The following is a 22442-nucleotide window of genomic DNA, read 5'->3' on the forward strand; positions in this document are numbered from 1 at the left end:
CTCAACACTCGTATACAGTCACTGTGAGCGATGGAGACGACAACTGCAGTCTCGCGACCAGCCAAGAAGCCCAGGAGAAACTCGGAAAATGCTCTGCCGCCCAAGAAACACGCCTGGTGGTGGACTGACACATCCGTTGCCAGCGACCCGGTGGCGTCCAGCGAGACGGAGCTGCTGAACGCCGCCGTGTTGTGCGCGGCCCTATCTGCTACGCAATCGGAGCCTTCGGAATCCGACACACAGGCCAGCGACCGCGCCGTTCGAGAGCTGGAGATGCACGTGCGCAAGTCGCCTCTGCCGCACAGTCTGCAGCTGCCGGTGCTCGCGTTCACGCGCGACTACTTGCTCGCACAGTCCGAGCTGGCTGTGATCTGCGCCGTGCGAGCTACAAAGCCTGCAGATATATTACAGACCGTGGTGGGCTCTGCTGTACCGCTGTCGCAACCTTTTGTGCACCGTTTCGGTGGAGCGAGAATCCACGCGCCATTCTGGAAGCGAACGCAGCGATTGGACTTGCAAGACCTCCACCATCAAGCAAGACTAGCGAACAAGACGTTGCTGTTGTGTGGGCACTCCATTGGCGGCAGCATTGCGCAGCTAGCGTTCTGTGAACTGGCGTACCAGCATTTGCCGACGAAGACTCGGCTGTTCCTTGAAAAGCGAGACTATGATAAGCAGAAACAAGAGGACGCAAAAGAAAATAGCATGGCGTCTGCTGATGATGGGATGGACTTCCGATTGATGGTTCAAGCCATGTCGGACGAAGAGCGCGAGGCGATAGCTTGTAATGCTCCGCGCATGCTTGCGATTGGATTTGGAGCTCCGTATATCGGATCTACGGGTTTGACGTCATTTTTGGAGCCACTGGGACTTATGAAGCGTGTGATTACGTTCGTCAATGAGTTTGATTGCATTCCGAGCATTTTGAATGTCGCGCAGTCAGCAGCGATGGTCGCGAAGACAACCGAGCGGCTTGTCACTATCACGAAAGCAACGAAGACGCTGGTTAACTTGCTGCCAATTCAGATGCAACAACGGTTCGTGAATTTGGCAGTAAATGCAAACACTGGCACGGTTCCTAACGCGAGCTCGGCATATTTATCGATGAGTCTGAACATTCTGCAAAACACGTTCCAAAAGTTCCGTGACTTTAATATCGTGAAGGAAATCGACTACCAGTATTCTCCGTGCGGGACTTACATTTTCCTGGCAAAAAGCGGGGCCGAATACAGCATTTACGCTGACCCAGCTTCCATCAGCAAGGCATTGCACAAGGAAGATGACTCGAACGCCAGTTTGACTGGCAACGCTATCTTGCAACACCTGATGAGCGCGTACGTGAACGCAATTGCGCGCCGCTCGAATTCGATTCAGATTAATGCGTCGATGGACTTCTATGAGCGTCTTGGTGCTCCCCGAAACGCGACGGAAAGACAAATACGAAGTGCATACAAGCGGCTGGCATTGAAGTGGCATCCAGATCGTTGGGCCAACAGCACGGCCAATCCGCAGGAACAAGCGTCCGCAGAGGATATTTTTAAATTGTTAGCTGAAGCATACGAGGTGCTGTCTGACGCGGAGGCACGGAAGGCGTACGATGCGCATCTGAATGACTCGCCTAGTTTGAAGGACGAATTTGTACGCAATGGAACCGTGAACGGAATGACTTTGGACGAAGCAATCGCTACTTTCCGAGATGTAATTGATAATCTTTCAGGAGCAGTATCGAAGGTGACGTCGCGATTTTCTTCATCAAGCTCTACCGTGGTGAATCCGCTCCGCACTCCTTCGTCCGTTCGAAGTGGTCTTATTCCAAACAATCACGATAACATTTTCGCACCGGACCGGATTCGTGTGACGCGGACAGTAGGGATCGGTGCCGACCAGCAAGAGCAAGTTATGTTCCTGGAACCAGAAGACATAATTGCTGGTGATGTTGCAGCACCTACACAGACAGCAGGCGGTTCTGGTGCGAATGTCGGGCTTCGAACGGTATCCGTTGTGGGAGGTGCTGTCGCCGTTGGGGCAAGTGTAGCATTGATTGTCAATGCTTGGTCGCAGTATTCAGAAATGTCGAGGAAAAGGCGACAAGCAGCTGTGGTGAGAGATATGCCTCCGGATTGTTTGTTAATGTTGTTAGAAGACCACCGTAACACGCAGAATATCGACACAACGCAGCTACTTCTTCAGCAAGCCGATGAACGAAAGAAGAAAAAGCACGCCTCGTCACTTGCCATTACCGATTCGAGCAGTGAAGCAAATGATAGCACTGCAAAGCAGCTTTTTGTGAGGGGTGCTCAGCAGGCATTGGTCACTTTGAAGCAAGAAGAAGAAGCGGCAGAAGATGAACTCATTGAAGAGTTCTTCGACTGCGCTACTGAGTATGATAATGCCACAACGGAAGCGATGGCCGAGGAAGAGTTTTTCGAGTGCATCGATCTTATGGATGAAGTGGCGGCGCACTTTAGTGATGGTGCATTGGAAGAAGAAATGCGGGAGGAGAAAACAAAAGCTCAGGACATTGAGATTCCCGTTGGTAAGCAAATTTCTTTCCCCCCTGGGTCGACTATCAACACACTTTTCGGCTTGGCGAGTGTGCAAGACTGGAGAGACGGTGAGTCGTCAGCTGTTGTGCGATTTGTTTCCTCTGCATTCATGATCGGCTACATTCAGAAAGCTAGTATTTCACGGGGAGCATCACTAGCAAAAGCGACAACAAGCGAACTCTTGGAGACCAAAAGAAAAAAGCTAGCCGATCGTGTGGTGGCTCGCTTTCATCTGGATACCGAAACAGGTAGCACTTTCAAGAGTATTGTTGCTGCGAGCGGAGATGGCGCTCTTGACAGTGGAATCCGTGCGGCTGGCGGCGTAGCTCTGGCGAATGGAATGGCCCGAACCTCTTCAGCACTTGGCGGTGCTGTGGCTGCACCGCTCACGATCGCGTCAATTCTGGTTGATGTCGGAAAAGAGTATTACGACTATCGCAAACGGTACACAGACCGAAAATCACTGGGTGTACTTTCAACGACCACTGAGCAGCTAATGATGCAAGATTTTCGACTGAAGACAGGCGAAGTCATCGCCAGTCGTACGGCGGCAGCAGCAGGTGCAGGTATCGGAGCTTATAGTGTGGCATCAGCCTTAGGAATGTGGAGCACGGCGGGACTTGCAGCTGGACCCGTGGGAATTGTGGCAGCCACAAGTGCAGCAGTTATGGGCGGCATGCTAGGCTTCTTTGCTGGATCTAAGGTGTACTCGGCATCTACAGCGGGTTATTTCACAAGCCAGCAAAATGCCAAGGAACATATCGATCGATTAGAGCTCGGAGCAAGGATTCTGTTTGACGAGTTTGATCCCGAAGCCTCGGGTGCCATCTCAAAGGAAGATTGCATTAAGCTGATGAAAAAGCTCTATGATGCGATGGGCTCCATCTCGGAGAGTGGCTATGAGAGGACCATGGCGGTGATAGCAGATGATGCGTTTGAAGGACCCGTGACGTGGGGCATGTTCTGGGAGTGGGTGAGTACGGAAGCTGCTCGGGCGCTTCGTGAGCTGGAACATGAAGAGTCCAAGAAGATGTCGGAGCCTGTAGCGGGTGAGACGTGGTGGAACAGCTACATGAGTTACTTTTCGTACCTGAACTCGAAAAAGGCGACAGCGTTGCTTGCAGAGCACCATGCTCCAATGTATCCGTCTGTCCGAGCAGGTTTGGGACTTGCTGTGATAGAGACTGCATTGATGTCTGGGGATGCCGAATTGCAGACGGCCAATGCATCTGAAGTAGAGAGTTTAGTGCTGAAGGCACAGGTCGAGTTCTTGGTGAACAATGGGCACCTGACTGTTGGAGATGCCTTCCAGCTCCGTGAGCAGCTAGCATCCGATGATCCGCTTCTCAAAGAATCCGCGCGAAAGACAATTTCCGCGATGCACGAAGGTCTTTCGGATGCGAGTCCAGACCAGAATCTAGTGTGCGAAGGATTCGGCTTTACTGGTGGCGATGCAATGAATTTACCCGTTGATGAGCCTGAAAAGGAGAAGGATGCACGCGCACCGAACGCGAAGAGCGCAACGTCTGGTGGAAGCAATGAAGATACTGAGAAGGCCCCCGAACCAGATGAGCGACTTGATGTCATGTGCTCACTGATGTCTACCAAGGGTCTGCAGCATTTCTTGCAGCGGCAGAACATCCTCGTTCCTGCCGGGGATGAAGAACCAGTGCAACACGAGGAGCTGCACTGTTTAGCTCTCATGGCTGCAGCACCAACGCCGAAATCATAGCTAAGCATGTTCACATTACGTTGAGGAAGGAGAGGTGTACAGCTCGAGAAACTGAAAAGAGAAAACAAATGAATGAATATAGTTACCGTTTCCGTCAACGTCGTCCTCGTATCATTGCTGCAGGCGTCCTTCTAGCCTCCACATCGGATGCAAAAAGATTCGCTGTTCTCTAGCATAATACGGGCGCCATGTCACTTGACTTCACGGTCCGTCGTCTTCATTTGCTTGAACTAGTGTTTGCAACCAGCTTAGAAAATAGAGAGCTTCACCTCCATCGCCTCGTGCACACGGAACGTGTTCTCAGGGTGCTCATCGGGGTCTGCACACCAAAGCAATACGCATCAGCTCCTACAGCCTTTCCAAGATGAGAGCCTACTACCTACCGTTGAGGAAGTCCGTGAACTCGATCTGTTCGTCAGCGCCCGTGAGCGTGTCTAGGCCAGCGTGCGAGCTCGGCAGTCCCGGGAGACGCTGCACACAGTGAGCAAGTAAAGCGTCAGTCAATGTCCAGTACGAAGAGACCCCTGTTGTGCCTTCAGCTCACCGTAAATTGCTCGAGCACCGCCTTCTCCGTGCGCAGACGCATGGCCGCCGCCTTGCCGTAGACCTGCTCGACCGTCGCCATCTTGAGCTCCCAGTTGTTCTGGCGGTGCTGCAGTAACACATCAAGCGATAAACATAAGTGAATGTCCCTTGCAACAGCCCCAAAATGGCCACGCACCGTCGTCTGCAGACGCTGCACCTCGTGCACCGGTCGCACGTCTTCGCTGGCGTTGTAGAAGCCGAAGCGCAGGGCGTCAGGGGGCGCGCGCACGAGGGGGAGGCTGGCAGAGTTCTGGTACACACACAATAACACACTGCATCAGTCGTTGGTCCAGACAGAGGACGGACGGCCTCCCGCACCATGTTGATCCGAGCTTCTCGGCGAGAGATCCAAAATGGGGGATTCGGTTTAATGAACCTGTCAGATGGCATGTTGTATGCGCTAAGATAAAAAACCAAATGTAGCCATCGCAGAGCCAATTGATCAACACGAGTATGGGCAGGTCGGACTCGTACGGGCTCAAGCGCTCGTCGGGTGTGGACTACAGCCAGGTGCAGGACCGACAGGTCGATGATGAACGCTTCGAGAGGCAACGCGCGATCCGCGCGGCGTCGGCAGCGGTGCGGACCCTTTGGCTTTCATTGGGTGTCTGCTGATACTCGGAGTCCTGCTGACGTCTTGTGTGAATTGACCGGCAGGCCCCAGCGGAGAAGCCCCAGCATGCCGCAGCGAAAGGGGCCGCCCCACAGTCCGCGACCATGGACGCCTTCATGCGCATGGTGACGGGTAAGGAGGAGCGCACCATCGCCGACCGCATCAGCGACCCGAACCGACCCACGTGGGAGCAATTCAAGAAGGAGAACGCAGACAAACTGGACCTCAGCGGCAACGGGGAGAAGGAGATGAAGGAGTATAGGAAGAAGCTCGACGCTGCCAGGGAGAAGGTGGGGCTGATAATGCTGACTAGGCTGTTAATTGGTAGGCGATGAGGTCCTCATGGTGTGGCTGGCTGTCTACAGAGATTGGCGGGAGGCAGCAGCTCGAAGAAGAGGAAGAAGAAACACAAAAAGCGCTCGCGCTCATCCTCATCGGACGATTCAAGCAGCGAGGACGGGCGTCGGCACTCTAAGCACAAGAGTCGCAAGAAAAAGTGAGTTGGTTATTAAGCTGTGTTGTCCACTTCGTTGCCAGCTTCTGACGGTGCGTTTGTGCAGGAAAAGCCACAAGCGCCGACGAAGATCATCGGACTCGGACGGCAGCGAGTCAGACTCGGACTCAGACGACGACCGTTCTCGACGACACAAGCGCCCCAAGAAGAGCAAGAAGTCGTCGCGTAGGAAAGACCGAGACGCGTCGCCCTCGCCCGTGCGTCTCTCCTCCTTCCTGCAGCAATCGAACGGTGATTCAGACGACGAGTCTTCGTAGCAAACGGTCAGCGGCGCCCACGTCACGGTACATCAAGCAATTCTTCGCGACAAGTAGACGCTCGACATGTACAATGCAGTGCCCATGCTTAGACTGAAACACACGTACAGACGAATTTTAGACCCATTTCTGCTCGCCCATAGTTCAATCGACATCCTAATATCTGTCGCAGTCCCCCAAGTCTTGCGATGGCCGAGTCCGACAGCAGGAAGAAGTTCATGCAGTTGCTGCGGCAGGGCGTGCAGCACAAGGTCCAGCAGCAGCAGCCGACCAAGGCGCTGTCCTCCGATTCCGCGGGTAAAGCCCCAAATCTTCACGCTGAACCGAGCGATCAAGTGCCGGAATGCAGCAGTATCTCGGATCTTGTTGGGGTGGCGGCGTGGCAGACGCTCGCGTGGCGCGACGCGTTCTCTATGGCGCCGTATTTCCAAGAGACCGTCGGCGGAAGACCGCTGCGTATCAAGCAGGTGCTGCAGGGGGAACTCAATGGATTCGGCACGGGCCTCACAGTGTGGCCGGCAGCGTGTGTGCTCGTGAAACACCTGGAACATCGAGCAACAGAGAACCCAAGAGCATTGGCGGAGTCTGATAGTCCGTTCGTATTGGAACTGGGGAGTGGCACGGGCGCGGTGGGAATCGCGGCGGCGATGCTGCTTGACGCTGGGCGAGTGGTGCTCACTGACATGGACAACGTCCGCTTCATCATGCAAGAGAATGCCGACCTCGCACAGGAGGATGGAGTTATTGACAACCACGTTGTGATTGACGTTGAAGCGTACGAGTGGGGGCAGCCTCCGTCGAAGAGGCTGGTCCCAGAATCCTATCCAGACCTCATTTTGGTGTCGGACTGCATCCTGCCGCGTCTGTACCCCATCGAGCCACTTGTGGAGGCATTGGCACTGCTCAGCAGATCGCACACGCGCATTCTCATTTCGTACGAACACCGCCATTACCAGCATTTTCAGCCAAAGCAAAGGTTTTGGCAACTCATGCAGGCGCACAAGTTCTCGCTGCGGGTAATCGACGCTGCCGAGTACCATCCACATTACATTGCCTCGGACATTGAGGTCTGGGAGATCACTCTGTCTCTTGCGGATTCATTATAAAAAATATACGCTAGTTGGCACATTGATCAGTCTTTCCCTTCTCTGTTGCAGCTCGACGACGCTGGCGGTACTGCCGACGCCAGCGCTAAGCAATGCAGATCCTCATGTCGCGTCATGGTCTCGTCCTCTGGCACGATGTACTGCGTCGCAAGGAACCGCTTTAGCCCGTCCGTGGACATCAAAGAGCACATGACGTCCAGACGTGGGTCGACTTGTGGTGGCTTGGATCCCTTTTTCGTTTGCCCACCAGAGGAAGGGACAAGCGGTGGCAGCTTTGACACAGTTGACGACTGTGACGACACCAACTGTGTCGACTTCACGTCCACTGGGGTCAGAGCAGGGGTCAACACCACTGCTTTTTCTTCTTCCATCACAGTCTTGGCAATGGGAAATAACTCGCATTCCGGCTCAGCGTCGACAAGTTCCGATTGCAGGGCAGCGATGATTTCCCGAGCTGACACTTGCTCGACTGGATCGATCGAGTCCAGCTCAGAGTACAGCGAAAACGCCTGCCCAGCAGTCAAATGCCGGCTGTGAACGAGAGACTCAACTGTTGCCTTTACTTCATCGAGGTTGTCGTCCTCTCCAGGGAGTACAGGAGCAAAGGCTGCTCGGGCATGAATATCATTTTCCACCTCTTTGAAATTTGCTGCCTTCGGACTGGAAATTCCTCCCTCTTGACAGTATTTCTCGTGATGCTTTTGCTTGGCCTCCCGGAGCTTTCGAATCACTTTGTCGCGCTTTCTTTCACTTTCACTTGGTTTCGCCTCCTGGCCCTCGAGGCTCTTCAGTGACCTTGCTGCCTCTGTGCTCACCCAGACCCAGAACATTCGCCACGTTACGGGTCCTTCGAATTCTTTGATTGCTTCAACGGATGCCTCGTACGCGAAGTCCGATGTATCGCCTGAAATTCCATACAGCTTTTGCATGATTGAGAGACACGCTTCCTTGGAAATCTCCCCTGTACCCGCCGGGTCATGTTCCTCAAACAGGACACGCGCACCTAGTTCCAGTCGGTCGATGTGTTCCTTCGCGTGCTTTTGGCTCTTGAAGTATGAAGCAGTGGACAAAGAGTACACTTTGGCACCGCCAAAGTATCCAGCTACGCCGCCGACAACAGCAGCACTTGTCGCCGCCACAATCCCAATTGGCCCTGTGGCAACACCGGCAGCTGCCCACAACGTCATCGCTGATGCTACCCCATACGCACCCAACCCGGCACCAGCCGCGGCTGTAGTGCGACTGACAAACACCTCGCCAGTTTTCAGGCGGAAGTCTCGTCGCATTAATCGTTCACTTGTCGCTGAAAGCACTCCCAGGTCCTTACGCTCAGTGTGTTTCTTGCGATAGTCGTAAAACTCTTTTCCGATATCCACAAGGATAGACGCGACAGCAAGTGGTGCTGCTACCATCCCGCCGAGGGCTGTTCCAGATCTTGCTACGCCGTTGGCTAGTGCTAGTCCACCGGCTGCACGGAGCCCACTATCAACGGCACCCCCAGCGCCAGCAAGCGCAACGTTCGTAATTTGGTCCCCTGTCTTAATATCCTCCAGGTCATACTTCACGATCACGCGCTCTGCCAATTCTGCTCTTCTCTCCTCCACGACGTTGACAGTCAGCTCTCGGGCGGTAGATGCACCACGGGTAATCTCCTTCTTGTCGACGTAGCGAAGAGATTCATCCTCGAACCGAATCGCCGCTACGGCCGTGTTCTCTCGCCAGTCCTCAACGACTCCGAGACCAAATGGCGTATTCACCGTTGATCCTCGCGGAAACATCACGCAAGCCTTTAGCACGCCGTGAGGGTGGCGCAGCTTCTCGTGTTTTTTGGTAAAATACTGGTCAACTTCTTGAACCAGCTCTACGCAGTCGAAGAATTCTTCTTCTGCCATCACTTCAACGGCTGCATCTTCATCTTCTGTTGTGCAGTCGAAAAAACCCTCGATGAGCTTATCGTCTTGATCTTGACCTTGCTGGGTCAGCTCAACAATGGCCTGTTGGGCCTCTTTGGGAAGGCACATACCGCTTTCACTCCCATCCCCACTTCCAATTTTGGCTGGAGTACTGGCAATCGCGAATGCTTTGATCTGTCGAGCCTTAGATTGCTGAAGAAGCGCAATACTTGGCGTTCGACTTTGGCGTTGCTGGACTGTTTTGCGGTCTTCCAATAGCAACACCAAGCAATCACCTGACATGTCACGCACAGCAGCAGCTTGTCGTTTCTTTCTTGAAGCGTCAGAGAACTGTGACCACGCACTCACAATTATTGCCACACTGGCAGCAACAGCGACAGCACCTCCAACGACGGAAACAGTTTTCAAACTTGTGCTGGTCGACCTGGAGCTGACGCTATCACTGCTGCTTCGAGTGTCGTACGCTTGTGTGGAGATTTCACCATTATTGTTAGTCACGAAATTTCCGGTTTTGCCCGTAGCTGCAGATGCTTCAGACGTCACAGTAGAGACCCCACTTGATGAAGCAGGAACAGCATTCGACGTTGAGACTGCCCCCGATGATGCAACACGGGAACTAGATGATACATGTTGTGGTGCGCTTGAAGAACTAGGAATTGCAGTAGATGCACTATCGGACGCCACCGGAAGATTGGTAGACGAAATGCTAGAGCTTGTTGTGTGTCCACAGGGTGCACCCGTTGTTGATGGTACTTTCCCTGCGTTGTGCTGGAGTGGGTGTCCAACCGTAGTAGAACTTGATGAGCTGAAGCGATCTGTCATGCGGTGCAACGTGCTGGAGATGTTGTCGACGGCATCTTTGAAAGTGGAGATTGCTTCGTCTAAGGTTATACCATCCACGGTTCCGTAATGGATAAACTCCTCTCTGCGACTTGGTGGTCTGTTCAAGTACGCATCATAAGCGCTACGGCTCCCTTCATTTGAAAGCACCTCGTAGGACTCGGCGAGCAATTTGAAGATATCCTCAGCCACCTCCTTTTGCTGATCCGTGAGCGATCCATGTGCAATCCGATCTGGGTGCCACCTCAAGGCAAGCGATCTGTACGACCTGCGAATTTCGCGGTCGCTGGCATTTCGAGCAACTCCCAATCGCTCGTAGTGGTTCATCGTTGCATTAATCTGGATGGACCTGGACCGACGGGCGATAGCATCAACATAAGAGCTCATCATGTGCTGCAAAATCGAGTTTCCCGTGAGGCCAGCTGTAGCTTCGTCTCCATCCTCGCCTAGAGCTGTCCGAATTTGCGTTGGGTCCGAGAAAATATTGAATTCTGCGTTTTCCTTCGCCATGAAAATGTAGCTGCCACACGGAGCGTACCGATAATCAACTGTCTTGACGATGTTGAACTCGCGCAACTTGTCAAACGACTTTTGCAGCATTGTAATACTCATTGACAGGTACGCCGAAGTGGCACTGGGCACTGTTGATGAACCAGCAGCCTTTGTCATGTCAACAATGCGTTGCTGCATTGGCGCTGGTAACAAGTTAAGCAAAGCTTTCGTTGCCTTGGCGATGGTTACCAGTCGCTCTGTCGTTTTAGCAAGCATAGCAGCTGAGTGCGCCACGTTCAATACTCCAGGGATACAGTCGAACTCGTTGACAAATGTCACGACCCGGTCGTGCATCCCTAGTGGCTCCAAGAATGTAGTTAAAATATCATTGCCAGCATACGGCGCACCAAAGCCAACCACCATTGCAACAGGCAGGTTTTGGAAAGCGGCCTCGCGCTCGTTGTTCCCAACAGTCGTTATCCACTGTACAGGCTCATTTTTGTGTTTCTTGTGCTTGCGAAAGTGTTTTTCCTTGTGGCTGTGCTCTTTGCTGTCCGCTTTTGGCTGCTCGGCATCAATTTTTTCAAGAATCTCTCGCATGTTCTTCGGTAAATGGGAGTAGATCAACTCACAGAAGGCCAATTTGGCGATACTCCCACCGATTGAGTGTCCACAGAGCAGCAACACTTTATCCACTCGCTTTGCCTGTGCATATAGCTTGGTGAGGTTCAGTCGCTGCGCGCGCTTCCAAAACGGCGAGTGCACGCGAGACCCGCCGAAGCGGTGCACGTAGGGCTGCGACAGCGGCACAGCGGAGCCCACCACTGCCTGCACGATGTCACTAGGGCTCGTGGCTCGCATGGCGCAGATGATAGCCCCTTCCGACTCTACGAGCGCGTAGTCAGTTGTGAACTCGAGCGCTGGCAGATGCAGCGAGTGCGGCAGCGGCGACTTGCGCACGTGCATCTCCAGCTCGCGGGCAGCGCGTGTGTTAGCCAGCGCATTGGTCGAGGACGGCGGCGCTTTGGTCGCTGAGAGCGCGGCGCACAGCACGGCGGCGCTCAAGAGCTCTGTCTCGCTGGAAGTCACGGCTCGTACGGCGCCTTGGCGGCCATCGGTGCCGCGCCACCACCACGCGGGGTCGACCTGCTTCGCCTTGTACTCCTCGCTCTGCTGCGGCGCCATTGCAGCTGGCTGCGCGGAGAGAAGCAGTCAGCTCGAGCTGGCCGTTTTAGATGTGAGCGCGTGGTGCCGGAGCAGCTTGCTGATTCAGTGGATTCGTGAGTTCTCGAAGTGCCACTCTTAACCAATTTCTGATTTTGTCTAATTCTGAGTTCGAAGTTGACTTTTTCGCATGCAATTCGTGGTGTATGCAAAAATTGCAGGACCATGCGTATCCAGAATGGAAATGCGCATGGGAGGTCGCACGAGGAATTTTTGTGCCCATTCCATCAATAAAATTAGTTGCTATGGAAGCATATCGTTGTGATTCTGACCTCAGATTTAGATCCTTATCTTTGTATGGTGCTATTCAGCCAATAGCAATAGAGAAGCTCCTCTTCCTTGCATTTATGCCCAATAGACGCAGACGTAACTATAGTATTGTCCAATAGAATCGATTTTAAAACTGCAAACCGCCAATCTGACCATTCCAAAAATATCTGGTTGGAATCGTCCTGTGATATCGAGATGCCTTACAAAAATCAAGTGATTTACAAATAGAATATATATTCATAGGTTTCCAACTTGCTTGGCCTCACTCCGGTTTCTGGACACTTGAAGTCATGTCGGTGGCTTCGCTGGTACCAGCCACCAGCCAGCGAAGCAGGGCTACAGCTATCAAGTCGTTTGGGGATTTCCTCAAAAAGAAGGAGGTGATACTCGCGGAAGCCCACGACCGAATTTCAAAGGTCAACACAGGTAAAAACATATTTGTTATTCTTGACAAGTATGGATGGGTTTTAGTGGGGAAAAGTAGGAAGACAAGGTGTAGCTCTGTAAAAAACAAAAACACCGTTCTCTCCTACTTCGATTACGTGAAGAACTGGCTATCCACAGCAGAACCAATGCGTAGCGAAAAAGTTGCAAAGGTGCTGGCTGCGCTAGATAGGTATTGTGAAAAGAGACCAGAGCAAGGCGTCATGAGACAATCCCCGCCGTGCACAAAGAAGGACCTAAAGGCTATTATATCGACTCTGTATATGCACGCGTCCGCCACCTCTGACTACCTTGATGCGACGCTAGTGGCCACGATGTGGTACCTGTACGGTCATGGCTCCTATGCAGAGCAATTAAAAAAAATACAGTTGTGTGTATCCTGGTAATAATGCCGCAAGTCTACAATGTTTGTATTGGATTCACTAGTATTTACGTATATGCTAGGCGGTATGATATTCCTTTGCTTCAAGCGTGTGAAGACTGCCTCCCAACAAGGCATCTCCCTGTTCAAAGATCCTACCGATGCGTCACGTGCCCGCTGCATGTGCTCGTCATCGCTCTGGCCCTTCAGACAGCACCTGGATCTCGCATTTTCCCCCAATTTGCTGCGAACGCTTCCATGTGCATTGCCAACGGCACAGGACAGTGGACTTACCAAGGGGTTAACTTCACACGCGTTCAGGCGAGGGGGTGTCAACGTCGACAGCCTAATCAGTCCTCACTGGGTTGTTGAGCGCGGAGGCTGGAACGTGTCTCGCGTGAGCAAGGCATTTTCCTAGATGCTGAGCACAACACACGAGGACCAACCAGCTACGCGCCAGCTGAGCGGGTGGAATCCGCAGGCTGGGGCCCAGCTGCCCAACCTCTTCGCCCTTGACGGCTTTGTTAAATCCCGCGTCGGTAAGCTGCAGGGGATTCTCTTCTCGGTGGTCACAGGGCCTGGAACGTCGACAGACAGGTTCTGGAAGTCTTGATGGCTACCCTGATCTTGCACTTCCCAGAAATGCAACACCACCACCTGAGCAGTCCCTATGTTCTTCGCGTCCACGAGGCACTTGACGTGCTCGATATTCGTGGCTCGGAACTGCTGGCGTGGTCGTTCACCCTCTGTGCTGCGTTCTATCCACCTGTGGAAGCAAAATTATCCGCTATTGAACCTTCGGACGACGTGCTAGCTCTCCTCCTCAAGAAGCAGTCTCAACAACTCGACGAGCTGTTGCTTCATCAAACGCGCGTGGAGGAAAGACTTGGAATATTGGAGTTGAAAGCGGGGTCTATTAACAAACAAACACACGAGCCTACACCAAAACCTCAAGAGGATACTACGCAAGGCCAACCAAAGCGTACACGTAAACGTCGCTAACCACAGTGGTTTGCTGCTGTGCCACGCATTGTAGCGGGGTTACACAGTCGGTTCACATCCTACCTTAGTGCAACATGCACTAAGGGATACATTCAGGTTGACCACTCCACAGGGTGGTCCACATTCATAGCAAAAGCATATGACTTGTAGAAAGTAGCATCTTTCTACCAATGAGAGTCATTCAATAGATAGGGGTTCTGCCAGCCATCCAATGGCAGAACCTCTCATTAGAAATATCAGTTTTAGGAGGAAACCCCATTTACAATCAATACAGTTCTCATTTAGCACCAAAGCTTTCGTTCGGTCCCTTTGTCTTAGTTTAAGTATACTTGTGGATACAAGTATACTGAACTTAAGTTAAATACTCCTACACTTCCTCATACACGTGCGCACACGTGTACGCTTAAGTAGCCATTACACCTGGTAGCACTTTGTAGTCCGTCCAACGACCGACTAACACGTTCGTATGGAATACGAACGCGGGGCTGAGAACCTGCCCTCGGACAGTAACATGTCCGTGGGTAGCCCAAACACGTCTGCAACGCATGTTGCGCGTGCAGACTGCCCCCACCTGTCGGAACCAGAGTGGGAGGCCCTCCAACGACTGTCAACAGTCATGGGGGAAGCGGCGGTAGCAACGATGTTGCGAACGCTATCACCGACGGAGCAACACGGTGTTGCTCTGGGTTTCATCGTGAAGGAACAGCGTGAAACCGCTGCTCGAACTTCGGTGTCGCCATCGGCCACACCGCGCGTGGAGTCATTGAAACTCCACGTAAGCAGTTACGTTGGAAGAGAGGGCGAACCTCTCCTCCGTTGGCTTGTCGAGGTCGACACTGCCATTGCGGCTCGACGTATCGTCGACCCGTTGTCGAAGGTTGCGTTCGCCATGTCATGTCTTGGCGGACGAGCGAGGAGTTGGGCGTACGGACGCCGACTCACAGACCCTACGTGCTTTAGCACGTACGAAGAGTTCAAGGAGGAGCTCAAACTAGCGTTTGAGCCCCCGCAAAACGAGTTCCGATCGAGGGCGGAGTTCCTCGATCTGCAACAGGGCAAGCATAACGTGCATGCTTACGCCCAAAGAGCACGGTACTTGGTCTCGAACATCGTGACCAACCCGATCGACGAGGCGACAAAGGTCGTCACGTTCATGAAGGGCCTTAGAGATGGGCCTGTGAAGACCTATCTCTTCCGAGAGTATCCAAATACTCTCGAGGCTGCAATTGCGCTCGCAATGCAAGAAGAGTTTAGCCTGCGGTAGGCTAAACTGCATGTGAACGCCCCGCGGTCGATGCCACGACCGGTGGTAAGGCCGTCGGGAGGTCCCGAACCAATGGACCTCTCGAGTGCGACAGCTGCTGGTTCCCAGCAGCGTCGTGGACCAACGAATGTGCGTTGTTTCCGATGCGGAAACATCGGTCACTATGCCCGCGAGTGCACAGCACCTGTGCACGCGGCGAGGAGCCGTCGTGGCGATACTGGGTATCGTCACGGGCAATCGAAAAACTAAAGGGACCAGCAGGCGCGGGGCGCCCTGCTGGTGATGCGATCGAGCGTGTCGACATCGGACACGCTGCAATAAAGATCGCTGCCCCCAGTGAGAGTCAATCTCACTGCAAGAAGCAAGATGACAAGCCGAACCTTGTCATCCTGAAGGTAAGCTCGAAGAGAGAGAAGTCTCTTCGTGCTCTAGTGGACTGTGGTGCGTCGAACAACTTTGTTCGACTGCAGAGCCTTCCAAGGCTTGACTTCGAGGAGGTGAAAACACCTCGAAGTCTATTGGAAGTGAGACTAGCAACGGGTGTCGTTGTTAGAACCGAGAAGCGTATCGTACACGTACGCTTCTCTTATCAAGAGAAGGAGTTCGTCGACGAGCTTATCGTCCTAGAACTGGACGATAAGTTCGATATGGTGTTGGGCATGCCGTGGCTTGCACGGCATGATCCGGTGATCGACTGGACGAAGCGCACGATCGTGCGCTTCGGGAGCAGCAGCAGCGCGACAGAGAGCGATGGCCCTGTCGGCGCAGCACATGCACCACGTGGTGTATGCGGCCCTCCATCAGAGACAGCGCGGAATGCGGCTGTCTCCGGTCACCCGAAGCGAATGCCAACGACTGCGAGAGTCGTTGGAAGAAGATGTGAAACGAATCAGCAGGGCCTGATTCAATCGGATTCGAGAGGGTCTCGAAGCGTCCGGGGCGACGCGGTCGTGTCGACAGATAATGTCGACACACAATTTGTCGAAAGACACTCCGCCGTTAGGCGTAGAGGTAAAGAAGACGCGTCGGCTCTGGGAGCCGACGCTGCAAGCAGTGCGGACGGTTGCAATCGTCCCGCACCGGAAATGCTTGCGAGCTCGCGTGCAGCCGGGCTGCACGACGAAGCGGTGCGCGATCAAGCCGGGCTTGAACGCGTGCGCCCGCGGGTAAAACCCGCCGGCGAATACAAGGAACAACTGTCCACGGCCGGGCCTGGACAAGAAGAAACTTGCGGAGCCGGGCTCCGCACGAGAAGTGAACGGCGCAAGCGAGCAAAGCTGCGCAAGTCTCGGTCAGGGACCGAGACGCTACAAGCAGTGTCTGCCGGGCAGACACAGGAGTTGGAGACGACCGTCGAGACATTGAGTGTCTTGACGCGTACGAGTATTGGCCTCCAATACAAGAAGATGAGGCTGGATAATCCTCCGACGTCAGCGTCGGAGTTGATGTCGCTCCCAGTCACAAGCTGGAAGCGTTTCGCTCACGATCTGCACGATGGACGCATCGAGCAGATCTGCATCCTCTCGGACGTCGAGAGGATGACGTGTGAAGCAGAAGAGCTGAATCAGCTCATCTCTGAGGGCGCGGACGCCCTCAGCGCGAAGTCGAAGAAGGAACGCTTCGACGAGCAAGGCTGGGACTCGCTCAAGGCGAGCCCCTTCTACAAGGTCTTGCGTGAGTACAAGGATGTACTCCCGGACGACATTCCTGCGGAGTTACCGCAGGACAAGGGTGTTCAGCACGAGATTGATATCGTGCCGGGAACGAAGTATTGCGTCACGCGACAGTGGCCACTGCCGCGTGAGCAAGTCAAGCCTATCGACGACTTCTTTGAAAGTCGTCGCAATGCAGGACAAGTGCGGGAATCGAAGTCCCCGCACAGCGCGCCTACGTTCTGTGTGAAGAAACCACAGGGCGGGTGGCGCATCGTTCATGCGTACAACAAGCTGAACGATGCGACGGTACCGGCACAGACGCCGATACCTCGAAAAGATGTGATCATCGATTCGATGACCTCGAGTACTATCTTCAGTACTCTGGATCTGAGAGACGGGTTCTATCAGATCCTCATGCGTAAGAGTGATATCCCTCTCACAGCGGTAAGCACTCCGAGCGGCATGCTCTGGGAGTGGCTCGTGATGCCGCAGGGGCTGAAGAACGCCCCAGCGACGTTCAACAGGTGCGTCACGCACTTGTTGCGCTCGGTGCGCGACTTCGCACCGAGCTATTTCGACGACGTGTTCATTCACAGCCGGGCTGTGAATGGGAAATCGGATGTAGAGATGCATACAGAGCATCTCCGCAAGTTGCTTGAGCTCATGCGAAAGCACAAGCTCTACGCGAACCTGAAGAAGTGTATCTTCGGGGCGACCGAGATACCCGTACTTGGGTGTCTCGTGGGGAAGAACGGCGTACGCCCTAACCCAGGAAAGGTCAGAGTGATCAATGAATGGCCTACGCCTTCAAATGTAAAGGAACTGCGGCAGTTCCTTGGACTCGCCACGTACTTGTGCAAGTACGTGAGCAACTACGCGGGCAAGATTCGCCCGCTGTCGCAGCTCTTAAAGAAAGAGGCTGCATGGGAATGGACTGCTGATTGTCAGCAGGCCTTCGAAGCAGTCAAGCAGGGCTTGACTGAGGCGCCGATCTTGGCGGTGGCCGACCAAGATCGCCCATTCCACGTTGTGTGCGATGCATCCGATTTCGCGATCGGATGCGCACTGATGCAACTCGATCACGAAGGTCGTGATCGTGTGGTTTACTACCAATCGCGTCAGCTGAAGCCAGCTGAGCGCAATTACCCGGTACATGACAAGGAACTCCTTGCCATGAAGTATGCACTCGCAACGTTTCGAGTGTATCTACTTGGGAGTAGACCATTCGTGGTCTACACCGACCACGCATCGTTGCGTACGGCGATCAAGTCGCCGCACATATCACAAAGAATGGCACGGTGGCTGTCATTCTTTGCTGAATACAACTTCCAGGTTGAGTACAAACCTGGAAGGTTGAATGTCGTGGCCGACGCGCTTTCGCGTCGACCAGATTATGCGGTGCAAGAGGCCGACGCCAACGCAGTTGGCGTCGTCAGGACGACTACACCCTCGTCGTCCTTGCTGGACGAAGTGAAGGCCGCATACGCACATGATGCGGATGCGAAGCAATTGGTGGAGTACTTCTCCACACCTTCTGACAAGTCTCGTCAGAAGCTGGCCAAACACCTTCGTGCCCGTGTACACCGTTATCGTGTACACAATGGTCTGCTGCATTACAGCGCAGTCGACGACAACGCAGATCGCATTGTCGTGCCGGATGATCATGAGCTGAAGCTCAAGATCACGTACGAGTACCACGATGCCCCGACATCGGGACATCCTGGCCGTGAGAAGACATATTTGCTTCTCACGCGTGACTTCTATTGGAGTCACCAGTACAAGTGGGTACGCAAGTACGTTCGTGCTTGCGAGGTATGTCAGCGCGTGAAGCCTGCGCCCAACTCGCAGGCTCCGCTTCAATCACTACCGACTCCGTCGGAGTGCTGGCAGTCCATTTCAATGGACTTTGGTTTTGGTCTTCCGCAAGACAACAAGCGGAGGACTGGTATTGTGGTCTTTGTTGACCGCTTCAGCAAGATGGTGCATCTTGCTGCAGTACCAGCCGAGGTGACAGCCAAACAGACGGCATGTCTGTTTGTTCGACATGGTGTTTAGACACCATGGTATGCCACTCGACATCGTGTCGGATCGGGATCCGCGCTTTACAGCGCGATTCTGGCAAGAAGTGTTTACACTTCTTGGGACGCAGTTGTCCATGTCGACTGCGGATCACCCGCAGACCGACGGACAAACAGAGCGTGTCAACCGCGTGCTGGTTGACACCATGAAGAGCTACGCGCACTCGTTCCATCAATGGAGCGACTGCTTGCCGATGGCGGAGTTCGCCATCAACAACTCGGTGCATGTCTCGACAGGACACACACCGTTCTACGTGAATGCCATGAGGCACCCACGCGTACCGAGCGTACTCGGTGCGGTAGCTCCTTCCTTAAGTGGGGGAGGATATCCGGTTAACTTAAAACAACCGGATAAGCACGCTGATACAAGCAATGTATCAGCTGTGACGACTCGCGCACGTACTGCGCGCAGTCATGGCGACGACAAGACAGTGTCTACGACGGGCGTAGACACTTTAAACGACAACGAACATCACGCGCAGGCCGGGCCTGCTGCGAACAAGGAGCACGAACTGAACCAGGGGTTCAGCTCGGATGCAATGGACTTTGTCCAGCGCCGACAAGTCGTAATTCGGTTTGTCCAGGACGCGATAGCAGCTTCTGTCGATCGACAGAAGCTGAACGCCGATAACACCGGCAGAGGAAACACAAATGAATTCAAAGTTGGTTCATTAGTTCTGTTAGCTACGCAGAACCTAGCTAAACATGCAGTTTCCGATTTCGGAGCAAGCAAGCTTGCTCCGCGCTTCATTGGGCCATTCACCGTGTTGGCGAAGCATGGCAACGCGTACACACTGGACATACCGTCCAGCATGCGCTTGCACCCAACGTTTTACGTTGGGCGACTGAAGCCGTACGTGCAGCACGAGTCACCTACGTCTGGTGACTCGCCAAAGCGCTCTCGAGCGCGGCGACGCGCTTCGAGACGCCAGAGAGTCTCGTCCCGACCTCGACCTTTACGTTCGAGGTCGTCTGCGCAACTTCCGCGAGCTGAGCCTTTAACAAGCTCAGCTCCTGACGCAGAGCAGCGAACTGCGACGCTTGGAGACGCTCAACAGCCTCCAAGCGAGACTCAAAGTTTGGTTGACCAAACCCGGGGCGTCTACCCACCCCCCCCACCCACGTTGCGAGACGCACGCGGGGCAACTCGCTGGATCGTCCAGCGAATTGTTGGTCATCGGAACCAGACCCGAGGTCCGGTTCATTTTCGTATTCGTTGGAGAGGATTTCCTCCCCAACACGATACGTGGGAATCACGGAATGTCCTGATGGAGGACATTCCGGAAATGGTGACGGCGTACGAAGGCCGCCACCGCCACCTCCGCCGAAGGGCGTAAAACTTGGGCGAGCGCTGTAGTCGCCTACAGCACTCGAATAAGTGCTGCGAATATCCGCAGCACTAGAAGACGCCTGCGCCTGAAAACTGGCGCGCAGGGTCTTGAGGTCGTCAGGTACACACATGGACGTGTACCCGTTGACGTCCCGCTCGGTGATGCGTACTGCTCCGGGGTAGCAGTACTCACAAGCAGTGTCGTAAGGCACTGCGCAAGGAAGTCCAATACCGACTGCACCATGGTGCAGTCGTTCAAGTTTACCACGCTTCGAGAATTTCTCGTAGCGCTCCCGCGCCTGGCTAATCCTGTCGCGATAGCCAGCGGGGTTCTTGTTGAAGTTTTCAACAAAGGCACTCCAACTTTGACAAAGTGCCTGCCACTCGGACACTTTGCTTCTGCGAGAAGTCTTCTTGCTCGCAAACCATCGGAGCTCATGGAAGAGCCCGATGTAGTAGTCGCGCCTTTGATTCGTCAGCGGATCAAAGTGCAATCGCTTCGCGACGTCATCGTCAACGATGGAGTTGCACGAATACAGCGCGTACAGATTCGGTGGCGCGGTCGCACCGAATCGGCTGCCGAGCTCAGACTGAGACGGCATCCACGGCTCGCGCACTGGCTCAGTGCGCGAGGCCGCAACAACAGCGGATGGAGCGGAGTCATCTCCATCCCGCGGAGTCGTTAAGGCTCCAGCGGCAGCGAGCGGTGTTCCACTGCCGCTGCGCGAACGCTTCGAGCTCGAAGCGTTCGGGTCGTCCTCGCGTGGACGACGCAGACCCACATTGGGGTCAGTGTGGCCCGGAGACAAGATGTCCTTGTCTCCTTCGAGTTCCCCCTCCTCGACTTCGCTTCCGTAGTCGAGGGGAACTCCCTCTCCACCCGGAGAGTAGATACCCACTCCGGTTTCGACAGCAATGATCTTGCCTGTCTTGTTTCGGATGGCATGTTTCTCATGCCATCTCGAGTGGTATCCAGCAACAGAGAGGCGACTCTCTGTTGCCGCGCTTGTCGGCATCGCCGTCGAGGTGATGCCAGTAGCGGTCGTGGCTGAGGCAGCGGCCGTCGTCGCCTTGGAGGCGACGACAGCACTTGCTGTTGCCGAAGCGGCCGGCGTCTTGGACGAAGACGTCGTTGGCGTGCTCATTGGGAATGAGCACGTGTTCTCCCGAAGAAAATACGGATTGACGTGTCGAGACCGGCACGTCAAATCCTAACGGGGGGATGGTGTAGCGGGGCTACACAGTCGGTTCACCTCCTACCTTAGTGCAACATGCACTAAGGGATACATTCAGGTGACCACCACAGGGTGGTCCACGTTCATAGCAAAAAGGCATATGACTGGTAGAAAGTAACACCTTTCTACCAATGAGAGTCATTCAATAGATAGGGGTTCTGCCAGCCATCCAATGGCAGAACCTCTCATTAGAAATATCAGTTTTAGGAGGAAACCCCATTTACAATCAATACAGTTCTCATTTACCACCAAAGCTTTCGTTTGGTTCGTTTATCTAGGTTTAAGTATACTTGTGGATACAAGTATACTGAACTTAAGTAAATTACTCCTACGCTTCCTCATACACGTGCGCACACGTGTAAGCTTAAGTAGTGGGTCTAAGCAGACCCATTACATCTCGAGTGCGACAGCTGCTGGTTCCCAGCAGCGTCGTGGACCAACGAATGTGCGTTGCTTCCGATGCGGAAACATCGGTCACTATGCCCGCGAGTGCACAGCACCTGTGCACGCGGCGAGGAGCCGTCGTGGCGATACTGGGTATCGTCACGGGCAATCAAAAAACTAAAGGGACCAGCAGGCGCGGGGCGCCCTGCTGGTGATGCGATCGAGCGTGTCGACATCGGACACGCTGCAATGAAGATCGCTGCCCCCAGTGAGAGTCAATCTCACTGCAAGAAGCAAGATGACAAGCCGAACCTTGTCATCCTGAAGGTAAGCTCGAAGAGAGAGAAGTCTCTTCGTGCTCTAGTGGACTGTGGTGCGTCGAACAACTTTGTTCGACTGCAGAGCCTTCCAAGGCTTGACTTCGAGGAGGTGAAAACACCTCGAAGTCTATTGGAAGTGAGACTAGCAACGGGTGTCGTTGTTAGAACCGAGAAGCGTATCGTACGCGTACGCTTCTCTTATCAAGAGAAGGAGTTCGTCGACGAGCTTATCGTCCTAGAACTGGACGATAAGTTCGATATGGTGTTGGGCATGCCG

At 53.9% G+C, this 22442-nt stretch overlaps 5 protein-coding genes across 5 annotated transcripts; 3 read left to right on the forward strand and 2 right to left on the reverse strand.

Annotated features, from left to right (window-relative positions):
* Positions 1-30: 30 nt before the first annotated feature.
* KRP23_6349 (DnaJ-like protein subfamily B member 3) lies at positions 31-4278 on the forward strand (the record flags this gene model as incomplete). Its single annotated transcript, XM_067891531.1, has 1 exon — positions 31-4278. One exon carries the CDS (start codon positions 31-33, stop codon positions 4276-4278), a length of 4248 nt encoding a protein of 1415 aa, XP_067745878.1.
* Positions 4279-4526: 248 nt separating this feature from the next.
* KRP23_6350 (Proteasome maturation protein) lies at positions 4527-5184 on the reverse strand (the record flags this gene model as incomplete). Its single annotated transcript, XM_067891532.1, has 5 exons — positions 4527-4597; positions 4662-4749; positions 4823-4930; positions 5000-5113; positions 5182-5184. 5 exons carry the CDS (start codon positions 5182-5184, stop codon positions 4527-4529), a joined length of 384 nt encoding a protein of 127 aa, XP_067745879.1.
* A 132-nt stretch (positions 5185-5316) lies between these two features.
* KRP23_6351 (uncharacterized protein) lies at positions 5317-6247 on the forward strand (the record flags this gene model as incomplete). Its single annotated transcript, XM_067891534.1, has 4 exons — positions 5317-5442; positions 5521-5766; positions 5842-5972; positions 6037-6247. 4 exons carry the CDS (start codon positions 5317-5319, stop codon positions 6245-6247), a joined length of 714 nt encoding a protein of 237 aa, XP_067745880.1.
* A 188-nt stretch (positions 6248-6435) lies between these two features.
* Positions 6436-7353, forward strand: KRP23_6352 (Protein-lysine methyltransferase METTL21D; the record flags this gene model as incomplete). Its single annotated transcript, XM_067891535.1, has 1 exon — positions 6436-7353. The coding sequence occupies one exon, from the start codon at positions 6436-6438 to the stop codon at positions 7351-7353; it is 918 nt and encodes a 305-aa protein (XP_067745881.1).
* Positions 7354-7379: 26 nt separating this feature from the next.
* Positions 7380-11783, reverse strand: KRP23_6353 (DnaJ-like protein subfamily B member 8; the record flags this gene model as incomplete). The annotated part of the gene is made up of 1 exon (XM_067891536.1): positions 7380-11783. One exon carries the CDS (start codon positions 11781-11783, stop codon positions 7380-7382), a length of 4404 nt encoding a protein of 1467 aa, XP_067745882.1.
* Positions 11784-22442: the final 10659 nt, after the last annotated feature.

The sequence above is a fragment of the Phytophthora ramorum genome (genome assembly GCF_020800215.1).
Source record: "Phytophthora ramorum isolate Pr-102 chromosome Unknown Phyram_PR-102_s0005, whole genome shotgun sequence".
NCBI lineage: Eukaryota > Oomycota > Peronosporomycetes > Peronosporales > Peronosporaceae > Phytophthora > Phytophthora ramorum.